Below are 20,608 nucleotides of genomic sequence, written 5' to 3' on the forward strand. Positions count from 1 at the left end.
TTCACTCAGCCCTTGCCCCCCGTACTCACGTGGGCTTCCCTCTCTCAGATTGCTGTTCCCATCGAAGACGTCCACAAGACCCACCTGAGATTCACCTTCAAGCACCGCTCCTCCAGTGACTGTGAGCATCTCTCTCCTTCACCCGTTCCTCCGCCCATGTCCCCTGCCAAGGCTGCGGTGGCGGCAGGTGGCCCGGGGGCTGCAGAGAGGGGAGGACCTTGCGAGCGGTCCCGGTCTCACTCCCGTGTGGGGACACCGGGTGTGCTGTGAAACCTGGATTCACATGCGGGAGGAGGCGAGCCGTCGTCCCTGCTTTGCTCGGTCCCAGCTGCCCATGGTGAGGCAGCAGATCTCTGGCACATCGCTGCCTACGCGTGCAGGCAGCTCCCTGGGCTCGGTGCTTGGCATCTGCTCTGCGTCTTGTGGCTTTTGGCTGTGGGGAGGCCGTGGGCTGCAGCGTGTGGCCGGGAGCAGAGGTGCTGCCACCAGCTGCTTGGTGGAGCTGAAAATCCCAGGCACTGGGCGCAGTGCAACACAGCCTGTGCCTCCCGGGAGACTTCCCAGGGCTGCCGCGGGGACGACAGTGGCCCCGCTGTGGCTGTGGTGCTGGGAGTGGCACTGCCCGGTCCCGTCTGCAGGGAGGGTACCCAGGGCAGCAGGGACCTGCAGCTGGGTTGGATGCTCACAGGTCGGATCCTGCACCAGCCAAACCCCGCCTGCCCCAAACACAGTCGTGTCCTCACAGGGTTCCCTGCCTCCCCTCTCTGCCCACCCTCTGCTTTTGGTGTTCTCTCCCTCCCTCTTTTACTTGCGTGGCTGCTGCGGCCGCTGCCCCCAAGGTACGCCGAGGCATCCCTGCTGCCCACGATGCTGCCTGTGGCTCCCACGGCCCCGGCACCACATCCCTGCAGCGCTCCGGTGGCCAGGAACGGCTGGGGCTGCCTCTCCCTGCCCACCCCGCGGCTCCCTGGGCTGTCCCCACGCTGCCTTCACCTCCCCTGTGCTTCTGTCTCTCCCAGCTAAAGACAAAAGCGAGAAGATTTTCTCCATGGCCTTCGTGAAGCTGATGCGACCCGACGGCACCACCCTGCGCGATGGGGAGCACGACCTCCTCCTGTACAAGGTACCGGCGGAGTTGGACGTGCCGGCCCCGTCACCACCGCAGGTGCCCCCGGCTGCAGGCACCGCTGGCTCCTGCCCAAGGTCTCCTGCAGGGTCCCCAGCCCCGTTCTCATCTCCTCTCTGTCCTCGGAGGCCCTGCCGCAGCTCTCTGCACACATCATCTCCAACCCCCACTCTGCGCCTCTGCAATGACAAGTTTTCTTTAGGAAAAGGCAACTTAAATGTGTCAGGCCCAGGAGGGAACATCCTGGTGAAGATGTTTGCTGCATTTTATCTGATTTCACCATGGTTTGTCTGCTTAAAACTGCTCAGTTTTGTTCTGAGGGAGCATAGAGAGAATGTGAGGAGGAAAGCTCTCCGTTCATTAGGAAAAATGCGGTCAGCTTCGGTGCCGAAGTGTGCAAGAGCGGGTGCTCACCTGTGCTGCTGTGCCAGGAGCTGGGCTTGGTCAGGGCGTGGGGACCAGGAGCGCTGGTGCCTGGATCTCCTCCCGCAGGAACCCCTGGTGCTACCGCTCCCGGGTCCTGGGTGGTTTTGGGCCGTGCAGATCCCACAGCTGTGCGCTGTCTGCTTGGTGGAGGAGCTCCTCCTCTTCTTCCTTGCATTCCCTGTCCCTTTCGGGGAGCCCTCCCAGCGCCCCAGCCCTCCTCCTGCCGTTAATGGTGCCAGCAGTGTTACTGCTGTGGTCCTGGCTGCCCCGGGTGCCTGTGCTGCCTGAGTAATCCTTGTCCATCCGTCCGTCTGTCTGTCCGGCCTCTCAGCCTGCTGCCCCGAGGGAGGAGCAGCCCGCCCCGAGCCTTGTACAACCTTGCTCTTGCCCGTGGCCATGGACGGGCTCCCTGCCACCTGCCTGGCGCTTTGCCCTGTGCTGCTGTTCTCATTTATCGCCTTGCTGATGCCCGGTGCCCCTCCCTGCAGCGAGCTGTGGCTGCAGAGACAGATCGGTGATTTTTTCCCCAGAAGAATAATGCATCCAAAATTTGTTATCCTGCCCTTCCTCTGCGCCCGTTTTGGGCAAAACACCCGAATTCTTTAAATGCTGCTGTGGCCTGCAGAGCTGCAGACGCCTTCCCTGGCTCCCCAGGGGACTGTCCTGCTCCATGTCCCGCAGCAGAACGAGCTCTGGGTGCCTTCAGGCTTGCTGGTGTTTGCCGAAGCAGGGACCAAAGCCTCGCACGTCTCCTCTCTGGAAGCATTTTCTACTTTTTAAAGAGTCGTTGCTGCCCTCGCTGAACCCATCGCATTCAGCAGTGTCCTCAGCCCCTGAGCGAGTTGGAGTTGGCATGCTCTGTTCTGCTTTGTCTTCTCCCTGGCTGATCCAGCAGAAGATTTCTGCTCTTCCCGGCAAACAATGGAGCTTGACTCTGGGAGTCAGAAGCTATTTAATCTTTTATCTTTGTTTGCCAGAGGAGTGTGAATTCCATGCTTTTAGCTCTTCAGACCTCTTGATCTCACGCTGGTTGAGAAATGTCTGAAATTAAGTCGGTGTACCCTAGTAGGGCTTAGCTGCCCTCAGAAGGCATGGAGTGCCTCGCGTGAGTCAGCTGGAAATCGCGGTTACACCGAGGGAAGTTACACGCCGAGGGAAAAGTGAACAAACAAACGAACAATTTTGCGATCTTTGTCTGACCTCCAACAGAAGAGAAGTTTACCAAGCAAGGCTGCAGTCAGGGAAAAGACAAATGCCTCGTATTTGAGATGCAGAACCGCTGCGGTCCCTAGGGGCGGGGGACATGTGGGGCCGGGGGCTCCGCTCTCCTCCCAGGCCGGTGGCACCCCCGGCGTGGTGGCCTCAGGGGCTGCTGGTGGTGAGGTGGGGGTCCCCGTGCAGGGACCCACTGTGGGCTTCGTGTCTGTCCTCGCAGCAGCGCTTGGGCCCTTGGGCCGACCTCTCCCCATGCGCTCCCACGCACCCGTTTCACATCCCCCCGCAGCTCCACCAGCCAGGGACCGGCCTTTTCTCCCATCTGTGCAGCGTCGGCTGCAGACAGGTCCCCACAGAGCCATGCGGGAGGCAGCTTTGCTGGATGCTTTGTAGAAGTTAAGGTCAGAGGAGCCCGCAGCGTGGGCAGCGGCTCTCCCAGGCTGGCCATCAGGTTGCCGTGATGCCCTGGAGCCGGGAGCAGCTCCTGGCTCCGTTAGCAGGAGTCACCGCTGTGTGTGGCTGTGCTGATTCCCTCGCGCCACTGCACAGAGCCAAGCCGGCGGTGGCAGGGCACACAGGGCACACAGCCACCCCCCTCCCGAGGCGCCGCCCAGCCGCTCAGGTGGGACCTCACCTGTGTGATGTGCTCTGCCTTGCAGGGGGACAGCAGGAGGCTGGAGGACGCCGGCTCATACCTGGCGCTGCCCTCCACGAGGAACCTGCCCGAGCCCAAGCTCCTCTTGGGGTCCTCGTTCCGTGTGGGCGGAGGCGCGCCCGGCTTAACCGTGTCGGCCCGGGACAGCTTCCAAATCTCCACGCTTGTCTGCTCCACGAAGCTGACACAGAACGGTGAGTCCTGGCTGCGGGGCGGCTGCCTCGCCCTCAGGCATCACTGGGTGGTGATGTGGGGAACCAGCACACGGTCCTGCTGGCGGCAGCTGTGGCTGAAAAACACTTTCATGAGAAAGTTCTGCAGGAGTAACGGCACTGAGTGCCCCCGGTTATTACGCTGAGCATCTGAGCAAAGGGTGGCCAGTTTCCTGAGAGCTGTGCTCTGCCAGGCTGGTGGTGCCCGGGGCTGGCAGCGCGCAGGGATGGGGAGAGGCACCTGTCTGTGCCCCGTGCCCCGGCTGACGTCCCTGCGTGCCTGACCGTGTTCATCCCTGCGCACTGACCATGGCAGCCTCGGTAACCCCACTGGTCTCAGTGGCACAGTGCTTCTGTGGGGAGCTGGCCCAGGGAGGGGAGGCTGGCTGGGTTCTGACTGCCTGAGCTGAGCCATTTGTCCTTGGGGCCAGGGAACAGGACTGGGCCTGCTCTCCTTCCTAAGTATATGGAAAAAATACAGCTTGTACGCACCTCCCCGCAGGGGCTTGTTAGAAAGGGAGCTGCTGTTATCCCCTTTTTATGAGGGAGCCGGGTGGTGGAGTGGCTGAGTGATTTACGGCCAGGACAAGAGCAGTGCGTGAGCAGCAGCCCTGGGGAGCCCGGCTGGAGCTCGGGGCTGGGGCGCTGCACAGCCTCCCCAGCACGGTGCTCGCTCCCATCACCAGTGGCATCAGGGACCCTGTAGATAGCATGCCGAAAATGCAGGGAAAGCAGAAGTGTTGAGCACTGAATTACTGTTTTGACATGGCCAGTGCCTCTGGAGCAAAAGGCGGCTGTCCCCAGGGCCATGCAGGCTGACGGGGTTTCGGGGTCCCAGGGGTCTCAGGGCTGTGACCTGGGGGATCCCCGAGGCAGAAGCGGGCAGCCAGGGGCCGAGGCTGCTGCTGGGGCCGGCACTGCCCTCGGCAGCCACGGCTCGCACCACGTTTGCCATGCTTGCTGCGTGGCACCGCTGCTGCAGGACTCACATTGCTGTGCCCGGGCATTGCTCACTACCAGCTCTGTTTGCATACGTCTGGGTTGATAGCTCAGGGCTGGAACTCATAATGGTTCTCACTTTTTTCTCTTTTTTTATTTATTTTTATTTATTTCTTATTAAGGTTGTCTTTTGGCTTATCTGTCTCCTGAGCCCTCCTGAGCCCTCCTGAGTTAGCGGCAGATTAGTTTTCAAAGGCAGGGGAATGAGAACAAACAGTAACAGGCTGCAAGTATTTACACGCGCTCTCCACCTTGGCGGAGCCTAGCCTGCCAGCAGCTATAGGTAGTTAGCAGTTTCTTGGCCCGTGTAAACCCCTGCAGATGGTAATTAATCTGCTCATGCCCTGAGGGAACCGAGCTGCTGCCTCCAATTTGGGAGCTGGAACGAGTTGCTGAGTGCTGCTGTCAAACGCTCTGTGACCTTCTCTGGGCCCTTCTGAAATCATGATGGGAATTGGGTCTCGGTGTTTTTCAAAGCCCTGTCTTAAGTTGCATAGCTGGGGCTTTTAGCCTTGGAGGTCCTTTGCTCAGTTCATTGCAAGTCAGCCAAGAGCGTGCGTGCCATCCAAACACAGATGCATCAGCATTTAGAAACAGGATTTTGCCTCGTACAAAATGTTTTGGGACGTGGCAAACAAAAAGGTGCAGGCAACCCTGAGTGAGCACTGGCAAACTGCTCCATGCGCGCGTCGGAAGTGAACAGGAGAGCCCAGCTGATAACGCAAGGTGTCTGCTCTGCTGAAGGGCTGATAAGGGCGCACTGTCTGAGTGCCCTCACGATGCCCACGTTAGAGGCATGCAGCACGTGGGTGTCCACGGGAGCGCGCTCCCCGGGGCTGGTGGCTCTGTGTGGCGGTGCCGGGTGCTCCAGCTCCGGATGCATTTGCTGCGCATGTGCCTGCGTCTCTGCAGGAAGCGCAGCAGCAGCCTGTTCCTCCCCGGGGGGACACAAACACGTGGAAATAACATTTTGATCTGGGCTGGGGTTAAAGCGCTGCACGGGAGCACTGGCAGCAGGCGGGTTCTGTCAGGGCTTGGTCCGTGGGGAAGACACCGCAGGAATACCGATGCTTTCCTCCCAAACCATAGTGCCTCCTCTGCAAGGCCAGCAGCTTGTAATACTCAGCCCTGCTTTTGCTACATTTTAATGATGCAGTTGGAGAAACCACGGCTCTGACGAGGGGCTCTCAACACTCGTGGAACTGGCTTTGCAGTGCAGGAGGCGCAGGACATGGTGACTCATTGCCGCTGCACTAACAGGGCTTGGGACTTACGGTGTAGCACAAGTGGGGCTTGGGGCCACTGGAGTTCAGCTCATTCTCTTCCTGCAGCACAAATGCAGCTTCTGTAGTAATCATCCTTTATTTAGCTGAATCTTATGGTACTGAAGTTGGGAAGCTTTCTGTGCTGAGCAGCTGTTGTACGCAGGGTTGGTGACTGGTGCCGTGCTCTGCACGAGCGGGAGCTGCCCGGGGATGTGGACATCCCTCACCAGGTGCGGGGCCACTGGCAACGTGCTCCCGCCGGGGCAGTGCAGTGCTGTGGACCCCACAGGCGCAGGACTGGGCTGCATGAAACTGAATCAATATTTTAAATATCCACAAGCAGCTGGTGTGAAGGCTCGTGCGTAGACGTGTCCTCACCCCCGCTGCAGATCATGGCCGCCTGCACGCCCTCCCCTTGCACAGGGGAGCCAGCAGTGGCATCACGCTTCCCCTTTCACCGTGGGATCTCCTCGCCCAGAAGCTGGCTGCTGTGCGGGGGCTGCAGGGCACTGGGGCAGAGCGGCACAGTGCCCCCACCTGCAGAAATGCAGTCAGCAGAGCCTGTGTGGGGTGGGTGCCCCCTGGGGGTCCTGGCCCCACATGGTCCGGCTACGGAGGTTAAGGGGGGGCAGTGTGGCCACCCACGAATGCCCCCCCAGTCCCTCCCCATGGGGCTGGCTGGCTCGGGGGTGCGGGGAGGCTGCTCAGCCCCTGCTGCATCGCTGAGGCGGGTGGGCAGCAGTGTGGGTGCGGGCACTGTAACGTGGAGCCTGGGGGGGGCGAGCAAAGGCTGTGCTGACCCACGCCTTGTCCCCACGCAGTCAACCTGCTGGGGCTGCTGAAGTGGCGGTCAAAGCCCAGCCTCCTGGCGGAGAACCTGCAGAAGCTGATGAACGTGGATGGAGGAGAAGTCATCAAGGTAGGAGAGGGGCTGCTGGTGCCTGTGCCTCCCCTGGCCCTGCCCCGCTCGCATTTCCCCTGCTGAGACCCCAGGTGTTTTCTGGCTTCTCGCCCCCCCAGGGGGCTGGGAGGTGCAGCAGCTGCTGGGGGTTGGCAGTGTCTATGCCGGGGGCTTCCTGGCATGGTGGGTGGCTGGAGGTGCCGGGCTCCCGGTTGGGATGGTTCAGGCTGGGGAACTGTGTCCTGCAAAAGGGCCGGACGCTCCAATGGAGAGCAGCTGTGAAGGGACCGCAGGCAGCTCTGTGCCGGACGGGTGCTGCCTCTGTCAGGGCTGGGATGATGCTGGGAGCGAGTGCTCGAGCCCTCACAGTCCTCTCCTCCCCCCAGTTCCTCCAGGACACTTTGGATGCCTTGTTCTCCATCATGATGGAGAACGCAGACACGGATGTCTACGACACGCTCGTCTTTGATGCCCTGGTAAGCAGAATCCTGCTTCCCTGCTGAGCTTTGAGCTCGCTGACCACCTCGTGCCCTCGGCACTCCATGTCTGTCTGCTGGTGGCCAGGGGCACGGCTGCCCTGTGCCAAGCCGCGCGACCTCTCCCCAGGTTTTCATCGTGGGGCTCGTGGCCGACAGGAAGTTTCACCACTTCAACGCCGTCCTGGAGGCTTACATCCGCCAGCACTTCAGTGCCACGCTCGCCTACAAGTACGGTGGGCACCAGGAGGGATGGAGACAGGGAAGGGATGTGAGCCGGGAGGGGGCTCAGCCCCAGGTCCGTGCGGCAGGGAAGCCGCTGAGCCGTCCCCGCGTCCCTGACCCACAGGAAGCTGATCTCGGTGCTGACGCAGTACGTGGAGCAGGCGAGCCGCGGAGAGCCCTGCGAGCCGCTCATGCGCACCTTCAAGGCCTTGGAGTACATCTTCAAGTTCATCGTCCGCTCCAGGCACCTCTTTGCCCAGTGAGTACCGTGCAACGCTGGCTGCTGGAAATGGGTCTGGAGGGAGCAGGGAGGGGTCCCACGGGGTCTGTGCACTGTGGGAGCGATGTTGGTGCTGACCACCGGCCCTGGGGATGTGGCGCTGGTGCCTCCACCCACCTGGTGCTGGTGCGGCTGCTGGGTGGGATGTGACACCTGTGGGTGACACCCCTGGCTCTGGGTGTGCTGGGGAGGTACTGCCACGTCAGCCAGTTCCCGGCCAGGCTCTCTGCACCACTGCATTTCCTCCTGCTGAGGTTTCCATCTATTTTCTGCTACATACGGTGCTTGATTCAGCTGCTGCTGGAGCCAGCAGCGCTGTCTGTGTCCGGGGCAGGAGTGCCTCCGCGCGGGGCTGCGGGGCGACGTGCTCCAACACGAACCACGCTGCGCCTGGAAGCAGCCACGTCTCGCCGGGCTCACACAGCACTATGGCAGCCAGGCAGCGGGTCGGCATTAGCACGAAGCGTGCCTGTAGCTGGGTCTCTGTCAGGTTAACCACTGTGGGACCAGATCTTGCTTCCCCTCTGCCGCCTGAGTGTTGGTGTGCGGTGTGGGTGAGAGCAGCTCCGTGTCCGGGGCCAGCCGGCAGGGACGCCGCTCCCCCGCTGGTGCTGGCAGCTCTCCTCTGCCCCTGCAGCACTCAGCGTGCCCCGGCTCCCACTGCTGCTTGCGTCGGCTTCAGGAAATAGTGAGCTCTTCTTGTGTACTGTTAATCATAGTGCCATATAAAGTAAGGCCGGAAGGGACATGCAGAGGTTGTGCAGTAAACTCCTGCCCCAGGGCAGGATTGGCTCTGCCTAAGTCACTCCTGACGGATGGCTTTTGTCAATGCACTCTTAAAAGCCTGCCGTGATGCAGCCAGCAGGGCTCCCCAGGCAGCCCCTGCCCTGTGCAGCCAGCACTGCACTGGGACTGGCAGCCCTGGCCCCCATCCTTATCCTCCTTGCCTGCTGGAGCTGCCCAGGGCCTTCTTGGCCGCACTGGTTCTGGTGTGGCTGTGCCCCTGGTCCTGATTGTGTGCCCCAGCACCACTGGTGGCTGCGGGTGCTTGGTCACCTCCTGACTCCTGCAGCGCTCTGCAGGGACCGCACAGGCACACTGGTAATGAAGCAGACGGGTTGAGCATCACAGGGTTTATACGAAGCACCCTCTCCCTCTGCAGTTGCTGGTGCATACAGCTCCTCATGTCTCTTCATGAGCTGCTCAGTCACACTTCAGCCTGTCACTGTGCTTTTAAATCATTTAAACCGCAGCCTGTGTATTCACAGTACTGGGGGTGTCCCTCATGCTGCAGCAAAACCAAGCATGCCAGCAGCCTGCCCGAGGACCTGGAGGACACCCCCAGCCGCCCTGTCCTAACAGCTTGTCCTCTCTGCAAAGGCACAGCTCAGCTTGAGCGGCATAAGGGGCCGGGTGCCCCTTGGTGCTGCTGAGGATAAGTCAAAGTCCTCCCACATGGGGACCTACGGGTTCATCTAGGACCTGGTGTCCTTTGTCCCCAGGTTTCTGTCCTCACCCACATGGAGCATGGTGGGACAAACAAAACTCCCCAGCAGAAACTTGTGAAAATATGAGCAGGCAGAGTTATCAGGAAAAGCAGGTTACGTTCCTGTTTCATTCCCAGTAGAAGACACCAAAAGCTGGGGCTGCCCCGGCAACTGCTGGAGGTGACTGCCCCCGCGCAGGGCAGCCGGGCTGTGCTGGAGGCTCACTTGCCTGGTACCAAGCACAGAGCCCCAGCCCCTGCCATGGGGCCGTGTGCCGGCTCCTGCCTGTTTCCTGGAGAGCCGAATGGAGTGGTGGCAAGCACAGCGGGTCTGCTTGGGTCACCCGAGGCCCTGAGCAACACGCAGGGACACCTGGGTGCGCAGGGAGCCTTCTCCGTCTGCTGCAGGCAGCTGCTGTGTCTCACAGCAGCAAGGAGCTGAGGTCGGGTCCTGGCACCAAGATAGGCTCGCAGACCCCGTTTTTGCTTTGTCCTCACTGCCTCCCTTTGCTGTCTGCAAAGCCTTCGCTGTGCGGGTGAGCGGCAGCGCGCTGTGCCTGCCCGCGCGCGTTGCTGCCAGCCTGCCAGCCTCCGGCTTCGCCGCTGCCACCCGCCTGCGGTCCCTGGGTCACACTCGTGGCCCTGCTGCTCGAGGGCCCTGGGGGCTCCCACATCCAACTGAGGCACCCACTGCTTCGCTGTAAGTGGAGGTAGAGGGCAAATTCCCCAGCTTACAAGGCTTCTGGCGAAGAAAATTAATTATATGGAGCATTTGCAAACAGCCGTATGAGTTAGTTAGCATTAAAATAAAGACATCCCTGAAGACATTTAGTTTTTATTCATCTTTCCCTTATCTTAGTGATCTTAACAGTGGAATAACACAGACTCTTCAGATCTTCCAAATACTTTAAATGGTACTAAATTTTGTACACAGTCTATAATTTAAAGAAATTAGATTGTAATTATAATAAGTTACTGCAGTATGCTGTATCCATTTCATTATGTATGCCACAGACAGAATCGGGCGAGCAGCTCCAGTGCCTCCGATGAGAAACCAAAGCCGCCTCCTGCTGCTGCCGGGCTTGCTCATCAGCTCCGTGACGGCTGCATGGGGAAGGGGCTTACCTCAGCCGAGCCCCCCTTCCCCGGGATGGGAGGTGCTGGGAGCGCCCAGCTCGGAGCTCGCTTCTCCGCCGGAGCAGCTGCAGCCACCCGCACTGCCTCGCGCCCCCCTCTCTGCCCCATGCTGGGGATGGGCACGGCCGAGCCGCGCTCCCTGCCAGCCCCTCTGAGCGCGGGGGACATCTCCTGTCCCCTCCCTGCAGGAGGTCCGCAGGGTTTGGACATTGCAGCTTGGTCTCTGCTTCCTCCCTGCTAACTCCTCCCGGCTTTTTGACTGGTGCTGGGTGCAAGCGAAGTTCTCTGGAAGCTGCAGATCCCAGGCCGGGCCGGTGCCCAAGGGACCTGCTCCTGTCTGGCGCTGGCTGATCCTTGCCTGCGTCCCCTTGTGCCCGCCGGCTGCGCGCATCCTGACCCCGCTGCACCAGGGCTGCCCTTCCTGGGCGCCATGCTGACTCCTCCCAAGTAAACCACGTTTGTCATGCAGTTTGTTTCGAACACACGCTTGTTTCATCGCAGTCCATACTAATTTGCTTAGTGTGCTGGTGGCCAGGTAATTTTCCAGCCTAGCTTAATTGCCAGTGCTCGGAAGGCCTCCCGTGGTGCGCCGTGAGCTCAGGTGTGCGTCAGGGTCAGGTGCTGCAGGCATTCAGGCAGGAGTGGGTGCGGAGCCGCTTTAAGCCCAGTGCACCAGGCTGAAGGCTGGGCTCCCCCTGCCAGGATTCCTGTGAGGTCCTCCAGGCAGTAGGTCAGTGGTCAGTTAGGGACCGCATTGGCACGCGTCTGCTGCAGCGATGCAAATCAGCAGTTGTCTCAGCCTAGTCGCGATGCGTGCTCTGACTGCTTTATAGTGCTCCGGTTAAGTCGTTGCTCACTTAAAAGTTCAGAAATCAGTATTAATTTATCCTACAATTGTTAATATAGTGTATCATATTCATGTATGCCCTCTCTGGTGTAAGGATACAGAATTTTGTAGGCAAGAGTTTGCAGTGGGGGGTTAGCTTGAAAATTTATGCCAGTTGTTTGTGGGCAGTGGCATTAAAAAAAGGGACTATGTGAAAAACCTGACAAATCTCTAATAAACGACGCTCATTGCATGACATCGTTGCTGTGAGAGCAAAGCCTGTATGTGATTCTTCATTTCATTTTGCAATGAAATGCATTCTGCATTTCATTTTGCACATACAGGCTTTTTTAATTTTCCTGGCCTCATGTTTGGTTTTGGGCCAAGCAAAGTACCGAGGCTGCAGAATTGGGCTTCTGAGAAACGGCAGTTACCGGAGAGTCTCATATTTAAGTGACTGTACATGCAGGGTGAAAGGGACGGAACTTCCTCGAGTTAATCTCAATTTTGCTTTCATTTCAGTGTTGACTGAGGGGTGTAAGCTGGCAGTTATTCAGCTAATGCTTTTTTTTTTTTTTTTTTTTTTTAAGCAAAACTAAGATGCTTCAGTCAAATTCACAGGCTTATTTCTGCTGTTAAGCCTATGATATTTTGTACATTCCCTTGGGTTCATTTACCAGAAGGGGAAGATGAATTTGAAACCAGAACAATCCAATCGCAATTTTATGAAACAAGGAAGCAAAATTTTTACAAAACCCAGATTCAACAAAGAAGCTGGTAAGCAGGAATTAAAGCTCTTATTCGTTCTGCCACTGCATGTGTGGTGCTAGCAGTGGGTCAGCCGTGCAGCGGGTCGGGCAGGATGCGCCGCGGGCAGGTCCGTGCCCCCGCGCCAGTGTCCTCCCTCCGCGCCTGCACCGTTCACACTGCACGCCGATGGTCTGGGTGAAGTAGCTCAAACATGACCTGTTTGCCACAGTGAGTTGTTGTGGTGACTTTATTCTTGCAGTTTTGCATTTACCTAGCTGCTTTGTAACATTCCTGAAGGTTTTCCATTCACATGGCCAGGATTTCCCACATGCTTTAGTTTGTTCTGTGGCTGGTCGTGCAGTTCGTGTTCAGGCTGGAAGGCTCGGTAGGTTTCCAGCTGAGGCAGGAGAATACAAGCCTCCTTTGAGGTGACCTGGATAGTACAACGTAATGTAAAAGGCTGTTTTTATACATCTGTGTGTACATTATGTGAGAAAAATCTCAATAATTTTCTTCAGACAGGACCTTCTGTGAAGCCGTTTTATTCACGATTGCAATGGCGGGCGTCCTGCAAGCAGGAGCACGCAGTAAAAGTTTATCATAACCCTGTATCCCCTATTACCTGACATCTGATTTCTCCCGTTTCCTCGTTGGCTGAGTACTACAGGTTCACAGCCTACTCGATGCACTTCTATGCCATATATGTACATTTTTATCTGACCAACCATTAATTTCTCCTTTTCCTTTTTTTTTTCCTACTTCTCTTGTGACTAGAGGGCCCGTGATTTTTGTTTTTACTGATTTCATACTGCTCATCCTGTTTTTCTTAGCTATCCTCCTTATTTTGGTACAGTGGGACCTTCCCCTTACCTGCTTAAAATATTCCACGCTGCTATGCTGCACGGTCACTTTTGAATATAAGGTTAGTGGAATTTTCCACTGCAAAAACACCTTCTATTGCAAAAACACAACTCTGCTTCTCACATTGTGTGTGTGTGTATGTATATATATATATGTACATATATGTATATAAATCCCTATGTGTACACATGTGGGTATGTACGAGCGGTGCATATACGCCCCGCAGAGGAGCAGTCTTTACTTCTGGCTGCTTCTGGGTCCCACCAACAGTCGGGGCAGCGCTGGGACCGAGCTGGCTGCCATGCCCGGCTGTGTGGAGCGGTCCTCCAGGAGTGGCACGGGGTAACCCTGGCTGTTTCAGGCTCTACGAGGGGAAGGAGACGGCCGAGTTCCAGCGCTCGCTGCAGCGGCTCTTCCAGACCCTGAACCAGCTGATGAAGTCCCCGCTGGAAGGGCCCACGCTGCTCTCCCAGGTATGTGGGTGGGTGGGCTCCAGCTCTGGTCCTGGCTTGGGGTACGAGGTGGGACAGGTGGATGGACGGACAGACAGATGGACGGAGAGACGGATGGACGGGCAGGTGGTGGCCCAGCCGGGCACTGGCTGTCCCCACGTGGTGCCACAGCCGGGGTGAGCTGGGATGGTGCCGCCTGTGTCACGGCTCGGTCCTGCGCCTCCGTTCGCCTGCAGCGTGTTACCAGAGGGCAGGTGCTGAGCAGAAATCGCGGCGATGTTGTTTGTGCTCCGTGAGGTTAATGAGAGGGGAGGCAGGCGCAGAGAAATGGGGATGGGATGGGGCCGTGCTCTTGGCCACCCAGCTGGGGGGACCCAGGCCCCCGCTGTGGCAGCCCCCAGCCTGCCAGCTTCTCCCTTCTTTTCACAAGGGACTTCTGTTTCTGTGTTGCATTGTTGGCATTCTTAGATAAGGCCTTATAATTGAATCTAATTAAAAAAAAAAAAGTAGTTTGAAGATCAATAATGACCGCGATCATCATGAAGAAGGGGGCTGTCCCTCCTCATCCCCTTGTCCCCTCAGAACACTGATCACGGTTCCGATTTCCATCTCAGTACCGTTGCTCTAGAAACTCTCTGCTATGGTAACCTGGCTGTGATTTTACCAGACTGCTGCAGACTCACCTGTGTGATTTCTGCATCTCTCAGCACCTCGATTCAGGCCTGAGGGAAACAATTTTTGCAAACACGTCCAGAGTGGAGGTGCCACTGTCCAGGTGCAGAGGAGAACAGCCTGCCTGTGCCTCACCAGACCAAGTATCCCTGTGCTAAGATCAGGAATAGCAATGATGATAACGGCATGAAGCCAGCCACGAGGCACCGCCGGGCAGCAGGACCCACAGAGGCAGGCGGCGGTCAAGAGTGGCTGCAGCCAGAGTCAGGGAGCAAGTGGCCCTGGGCTCTCACCAGGGAGACGGCGAGAGGCTGAGACCTGCAGGGACACGGATTCCCAAAGCTGAGGCTGGCATGACTGCAGACTCCCCAGCATGTTGTCACCCACGGGAGTCCAGGTGAATCCGTTCCACCAGGCAGGCAGTGGTACCGGCCTCAGCAAGACAACTTTTCTCTATTGCAGCACTAATACGGTTTTTTGGGTGTGCTTGGGGCCTTGTGGATGTATGTAATGACCTACCTGCATTAGAAAGCAGACTGAAAAATGGTATTTCATCAGGCACCATCACACTGCTGTGGCTTCAGGGCAGGATCCTTTAATTCAGGGGGAAGGGCTTGTTGGGTGCTGCCCCCACCCAGAGTGATCTGTGAGATGCTTGGGATGAGGTTCAGAAATTTGCTCATTCTGCATCTGCTGGGTTTGCAGAATTAGTCTCTGCTTTCTTGTGGTGACGGCTGCACTCTGCAGAAGGATCTCAGCTGCTGAGTGGGAGCATTTCCCTTGAAAGGAGCTGTTATGGTCGCTGCTACTTTGTTAGAGGGACCAGGAGAGATTCAGGCTCCTCCAGCAGATCTGCAATGTTTTCTCTAAGGGAAATGTCCCCCTCAGAAGCGCCCAGTTCCTGTGTGGGTCTGCTGGAGCAGCCAGAGGTGCAAGTCCCCTGGCTCAGAGCTACTGTCCCTCCTCACTGGCATGGTGACGGCTCCTGGGTGGCGTGAGCGCACCGCTGCGGCGCTGCTGACACTGTGGAGCTTCACGTCGGCCTCCCCAGGGTCGCTGTTGGCACCCAACTTAAAAGTTCTCGGATTTGAGATGCGACTTGGATTCGGTGCTAGAGGCGTGGCCGTGCCCTTGGCCGCACCGCGGTGTGCTCGCACCAGCTGTGCTGCGTCAGCCCCGTTTCGTCCTCCCGTGCCCGCTGCTGGCTGTGCGGGGGCCTGCAAGCACCACCAGTAATGGGGGTTCTCCCAAGTCAGACAAAGTGTTTCACTGCGTGCTGGAGTGCCCAGGTGAAATTATTCAGTTTGGAGCGCAAATGGGAAAAGGGCTTTGAAAGCGAGAAACACCTTAACTTTAAATGCCTGGTGATGGGTGCAAGCTGACGAGCACGCTGGCGGATGAGAACAGATAGTGCTATGGCAACATCAGCTCACTGCTAGCACCGATCACTGAAAGTTGGAATTATTAGGAAAGGAATCAGGAAGAAAATATCCTTTGCCATGGTAAAAATCCCTGTATGAGTCTGCCTGGCACCCACGTCTCAGAGTGTGCAGCCAGGCTGGAGCACCCTCAGTGAAGGGCGCTGGGTGCGTGGGGCAGCTTCCATTCGACATCTCCTGGACAGAGCAGAGCAGAGCTCATCGTCCCGGGAAGGAGAGGCGTGGGGAGCCGGGACGGGGGCAGGCCTGCACCTGCCCCGGAGAAGGGGCTGCATGGGGCTGTTTGAGGTCTCCCCTGACCCAGGAAGGAGGGAGCATCTCGTGAAAGAGGCAAAAGGCAGTGCCTGCCATCCTGTCCCATGTGATAAAGCCATGGAGCTCCTTGTGGCGGTCTGTGCCTGCTCCTCAGAGCAGGCTGCTGATGCTAGAAGTCTGCACAAGTCTGGGGACAGTAGCACTGATCTGCAGAAGAAAAAAATCCATCCAAGATCATTTAAACATAAAGACATTCCTGACTCAAGAGGCCCTGAATCGGGGGCACTGCTCTGGTTTTGGCCAGCAAGGTCCCATCCCCTGACCCCGAGCCCTGCCCAGCCTCGTGTTGGGAGGCTGCAGGCGCCTCCACCCAGCCTGGCCATTGCCCCATGCCCTGAATCTGGAGCCCAGCTGCAGGGTCTCGCTGCCCGGCCCTGGTGGTGCGTCCTTGATGTGCTCAGCAGCTGCTCTAAGGAGAGAACTTTTTGTTTTTTATTTTCATCGTTCTCTACGTGGGCTCTGCAGCCTCTTGACAGACCCCTGTGTCTCCGGCTGCAGGAGCAGCCCCCAGCCCGCAGCCCCAGGTGATACCCGCAGGATCTGCTGGTGGCTGACGTAAGCGTTGCAGCTTCATCCAGCTCTGCCTACTCTTGTCGTTAAAGCTGCAATTATCTGATCAGCCCAAGGCAGGGCTGATAATAGCTTGTTAGCTGCAACACTCCTTCAAAGGCCACCTCTTTTGTGGAGAAAGCCAGTCTTTTGTTGGACTACTTCAGGCGGCGAGGTTTTGTACTATTTTGACAGCTCTGCGCCGAGGAAAGGAGACTGGGTCTCCTTTAGCTGCTGCTGAGCGCTGGGCAGGACAGGGTCCAGGGACAAACCTGCATAGAGCCCTTGGCCAGAGAGCAGCCGGACACCTCCAGAACCCCCAGTAAATGCTGGCACCTGGCAGCTGCCCCCAGTGTGGGAGGAGGCAGGGGGCTGCCTGCGCCCTGGGAGCCCTGCCTGGCTCCAGCAGGCTGTGGGGACTGCCGCCTGCCACAGCCAGCGTGGTCCCAGAAAGGAGCCTTACCTGGCCCCTGCCTGCTCCTGGGGCCCTGCTTTCCTCTGCCCCTAAACGAGCTGAGGTTTTGGGGTGGGACGGAGCCACAGGCTGCCAGCACCTGCGGCTCCCAGCAGCTGCCTGGGCACTGGCAGGAGCAGCGGCGCGTCCCGCGGGTGGCATCTGGTGCAGGGCCTGCACCAAGCCAGCGCTTGCAGAGAGCTCGCACTGGGAGCGCCGCAGGCAGGTCCCCTGTGCTGGACGTGCCCTTGCCCTCGGGGATGCCTTGGGGACAGCAGCTCAAGGGGTCGAGCATGGGAGCAGACATGCAGCAAGCGGTGCCATCCTGCGCTGGGAGGGGGATCGGGCACAGCTGGTGTGCACGGGGCAGGCTGGTGCCCTCCTCGGTCCTCAGCAGTGGAAGAAACGCTGCTCACTTCTGCGCGACCAGGGGGCTCACCTCAGCAGCTAAAATAAAAGCCAGGACTAATTTCTGGAAGAAAGCCATACTGAGACATGGATGCTGATTCTTAGGGAGTCTTGTAATGCTGGGAAAAAAAGGAATGGGAAAAATTCTGATATTATCTCATACCGTAGAAGGTGAGTAAGATGACCTTGCCAGCTGAAGACAGGATAGGCTGGCCATGGATCCTGGCTCTGTCATGAAGAGGGTGTTATCAATACAGCATTAAAGGATGGCAGAAAAATTAATGTTAATCAGTCCAGCTTTACTTAAGCATGGAGTTTAATAAAAAAAATCAAATTTAGCTGATACTTTTTCTGAAGTTGTGAATGTGACTGAATAAGATAACTGACATAATACGCAAGACTAACAACTGACTTTGTAAAATATTCTTATTTAAAATTAGCATCGTATAAATGTATTAAAATAACTACTTTTTAATCTTTTTTATATCTCTCTCAGTACAAAAGAAAAAAAAGTCATTACAAATGGAGAGGCATCCTGCTGGGATGGGCATTTCCTTGGGGTCCCAGGGAATTTGGCTCTTGTCTCTGAAGCCTCTGTTTGCAGGACAGACGGGGTGCCGGCAGCGTTCCTGTGTCACAGATGGGATGGGAGCGGGGCTGGGGGGCACCGGGAGCCCCAGCAGTGCCCAGCTGATGGCAAGGCCACTCTGGGGCCTGGGTAGAGGAGCAAAAGACGGTCCGTGGATGTGTGCACCAAGAGGCATTAAACAAATGTCTGGAGAGGGGAGCAGGAGGTGAACAAGGCTGCTGGTGGATCGTGTGTCCAGCTTTTCTGCCTTCATCCACAACAGGGGACATAGAAACACCCGAGAAGGCTTTGCAAGAGCTGCAGAAATGGCTCGGGGCGTGCTGTGTTTGATGACAATTGGCATCATTTCAGCTGCCTAGGAGGGGGTGGCAGATCCCAGCCCTTAGCTGCTGGACTCACCACCCACCGAGGATCCAGCTCCGTCGGCAGTCCCTCTGCATGAGGTGCCCGGTCGCACCCGGATCCGCCTGCTGCCGCCCCGACAGGGACAGTGGGTGCCAGGAAGGTTCCAGAGCCGAGCGCAGCGTCTGGTGCTGCTGCAGCGAGCTCCTGGGCAGCCCCAGCAGGGACGCCCCGAGCCAGCACTTCTGTGCCCCTGCGGGTTTTGGTGCCAAGTTGTCCAAGCACTTCTAAAATCGTTGTGAATTTGCAATAGCCGCAGGTCTCTCAGATTTGCTGTAAGAGGTCAACCCTGCGTGGAGCTTCAGGAACTGAACCTCTCAAAACAGAGTTGTTAAAGACACAAAACTGACGGATCCCCCTTGGGCACCCCTTAGGCTTGAGGGTCCCAGCTCTGGTGCCAGCATAGTTTGAAGACCAGGGAGGCCTGCAGGACCAGGCACCCCAGCAGAGCTAGAGAGGAGCAGAACTCAGCAAGTTGTTTATGCTATTTAATCATGTTGCAAACATAACAAAGTAGATTTTAACGCAGACTGATTTGTGGTGCACGTGCTTGCTGTTCCAAAAAATCTAGCCATATGCCCCTGGCCCTTGGAGTCCCATGGGAGCACAGGGCAGGGTGGGCTCCCGGCAGCCCCCTGCCCCTCCGGCAGCCCCCCTGTGGCTGCAGTGGCCGTGAGCAGTGCTGGGAGGCTCCGCAGGCAGCCTCAGCCAGGGACTGTGCGCCTGGTGCGGCTGGATTTTTTATGGTTCCACAGTAGAGGCTGGAAACAATTGTTGTTTACAAGACACACGTGTTATCACTGCGATTTTGGGAGCTTTGCTCAGTGTGGGTGGCGTAGCAGGAGAGAACTGTTGCCAGCAGGACTTCCCTTCCCGAGGGGGATGGCTGTGGAGGGCTGGCAGCAGTGGCCGGGGACTGGGGTGAGTGGGAGAGGTGCTCAGCCCATACTGAGGTGGGGAGGGACGGGGTCACTGCCCTGCCTGCGTGCTGTCTGTCTGTCCGTCCCTTGTCCTGCCCCACGGGCATGCCGTGGCAGTCAGCACTCGTCTCTCTGCAGGGAGCAGCCCTGAAGTACTTGCCTTCCATCCTGGAGGACGTGTTTGGGATCTTTGACTCCTCCATGCTGGGGTAGGTGTCCCCAGCCCTCCGCCTCCACTCCTGCCCCGCAGGGTGCCCCTGAGCAGCCCCCAGGACGTGGCGGGGGGCAGTGCCTCCTTAACCTCTACCCCATGCAAATGCAGGGGAGCGTTTGCTCACTTTTTGTGGGACTCAGTTGGCATCTGGCTCCCCCACTGTGGTTGTCTTCTCCTAAAGGAAGGGGGCTGTGGATGCTTGGGGCTGCAGACCCCCCCCCCCCCCCCCCCGTTCCTGCAAGCCTGGTGTTTTGATGCTCGTTAAATCCTCTTGTCTGGACTGCAGGGTCTTGCTGCGGGACTTCATCGGAAACCTGCTCCCCCAGCGCCTGCTGAAGCAGAAGCTGCAGTCCCTGACCAACATCATCAACAGCAAGGTCTTCCAGTCCTACGGTGAGAGCAGCACACGGTGCTCGCAGTGTGGCCTGGCCCAGTGCTGCCAGGGGTGATCAGACGGGGCCATGTCCCTGCCACAGGTGTCCTCCCCCCCTTGCCCCGATATTTTGGCAGCATGGGTGCTGGAGTGTGCGCACCGCCAGCCCCACACCCCCTCCTTCCCATAGAGTGCCGGGAGCTGCTGCTGCGCACCACGGTGCCCATCCTCCAGGAGCTGATCGAGAAGGGAGAGGAGGAAGACGCCTGCATCGAGCTGCTCAGCAACATCCTGGAGGTGCTGTACAAGGCCCAGAAGGTAAAGCCTGGCTTCTCTGCTGGTCCCTATTCCCCTTCCAGGATTCATCTCGGAAATCACCTGATGGAACACATCGGAGTAGGGCTAAGCACAAAGTGCTGCCTGTGGCTTGGTTGGACGGATCATGGCCCATCCTAAGTGGAATGGGGTTGCTTTGGCCCACCAGTCATGGCAGGAACCTGCCTGAGCTGATGCTAAAACCCATCGATGGGCAGCCTTAGTTGGCCTACGGCTGCCTTGAACCCCCTGTGTGAGTGTGTTCCCCCTGCCTGCAGGGCAGTGCCAGCACTCTGCCCAAAGCCCCACAAAAGAGCAGTGTCTCTTTTCTGGCCAGCAGACAATGCCGCGCTGTTCTGAAAATTTGTGAGAAGGAACGGTGAGACCGACATCCCTGGGATGGCCCCTGGTGGGAAGGTGCTGTCCTTGCTGGGCTTCACACTGATGCCAGGGCGCTGTCTTGCAGAGAGCGGAGGAGCAGCAGGCGCGGGGCAGTGCGGGTGAGGAGCGGCACAGGGACCGCGGCGACTCGGAGCTGGTGAGTGCCTCTCCTGGGGGCCAGGCTTGTCCGTCTCCCACGGCAGCCACAGACCTGGTGCTGGTGCCTGGGGTCAGAGCGTGGGGCTGGGATGCTGTGGGAATGGAGACGCCTCCCCGGCGCCAAGG

The 20,608-nt window shown here is 58.0% G+C and overlaps 1 protein-coding gene across 1 annotated transcript in view; it reads left to right on the forward strand.

The window, feature by feature from the left end:
• The window catches only part of LOC121070151 (dedicator of cytokinesis protein 2-like), a 69,566-nt gene that overhangs the window by 8,995 nt on the left and 39,963 nt on the right, over window positions 1-20,608 (forward strand). Inside the window, exons 16-27 of the mRNA XM_040556811.1 lie at window positions 49-121; window positions 1,020-1,123; window positions 3,427-3,616; window positions 6,720-6,817; window positions 7,186-7,275; window positions 7,406-7,506; window positions 7,625-7,759; window positions 13,202-13,313; window positions 19,179-19,249; window positions 19,541-19,647; window positions 19,818-19,945; window positions 20,409-20,480. Of these exons, the coding sequence (XP_040412745.1) occupies window positions 49-121; window positions 1,020-1,123; window positions 3,427-3,616; window positions 6,720-6,817; window positions 7,186-7,275; window positions 7,406-7,506; window positions 7,625-7,759; window positions 13,202-13,313; window positions 19,179-19,249; window positions 19,541-19,647; window positions 19,818-19,945; window positions 20,409-20,480 (1,281 nt within the window). The remainder of the gene's footprint in view (window positions 1-48; window positions 122-1,019; window positions 1,124-3,426; window positions 3,617-6,719; window positions 6,818-7,185; window positions 7,276-7,405; window positions 7,507-7,624; window positions 7,760-13,201; window positions 13,314-19,178; window positions 19,250-19,540; window positions 19,648-19,817; window positions 19,946-20,408; window positions 20,481-20,608) is intronic.

The sequence above is a fragment of the Cygnus olor genome, chromosome 4 (assembly GCF_009769625.2).
Source record: "Cygnus olor isolate bCygOlo1 chromosome 4, bCygOlo1.pri.v2, whole genome shotgun sequence".
NCBI lineage: Eukaryota > Metazoa > Chordata > Aves > Anseriformes > Anatidae > Cygnus > Cygnus olor.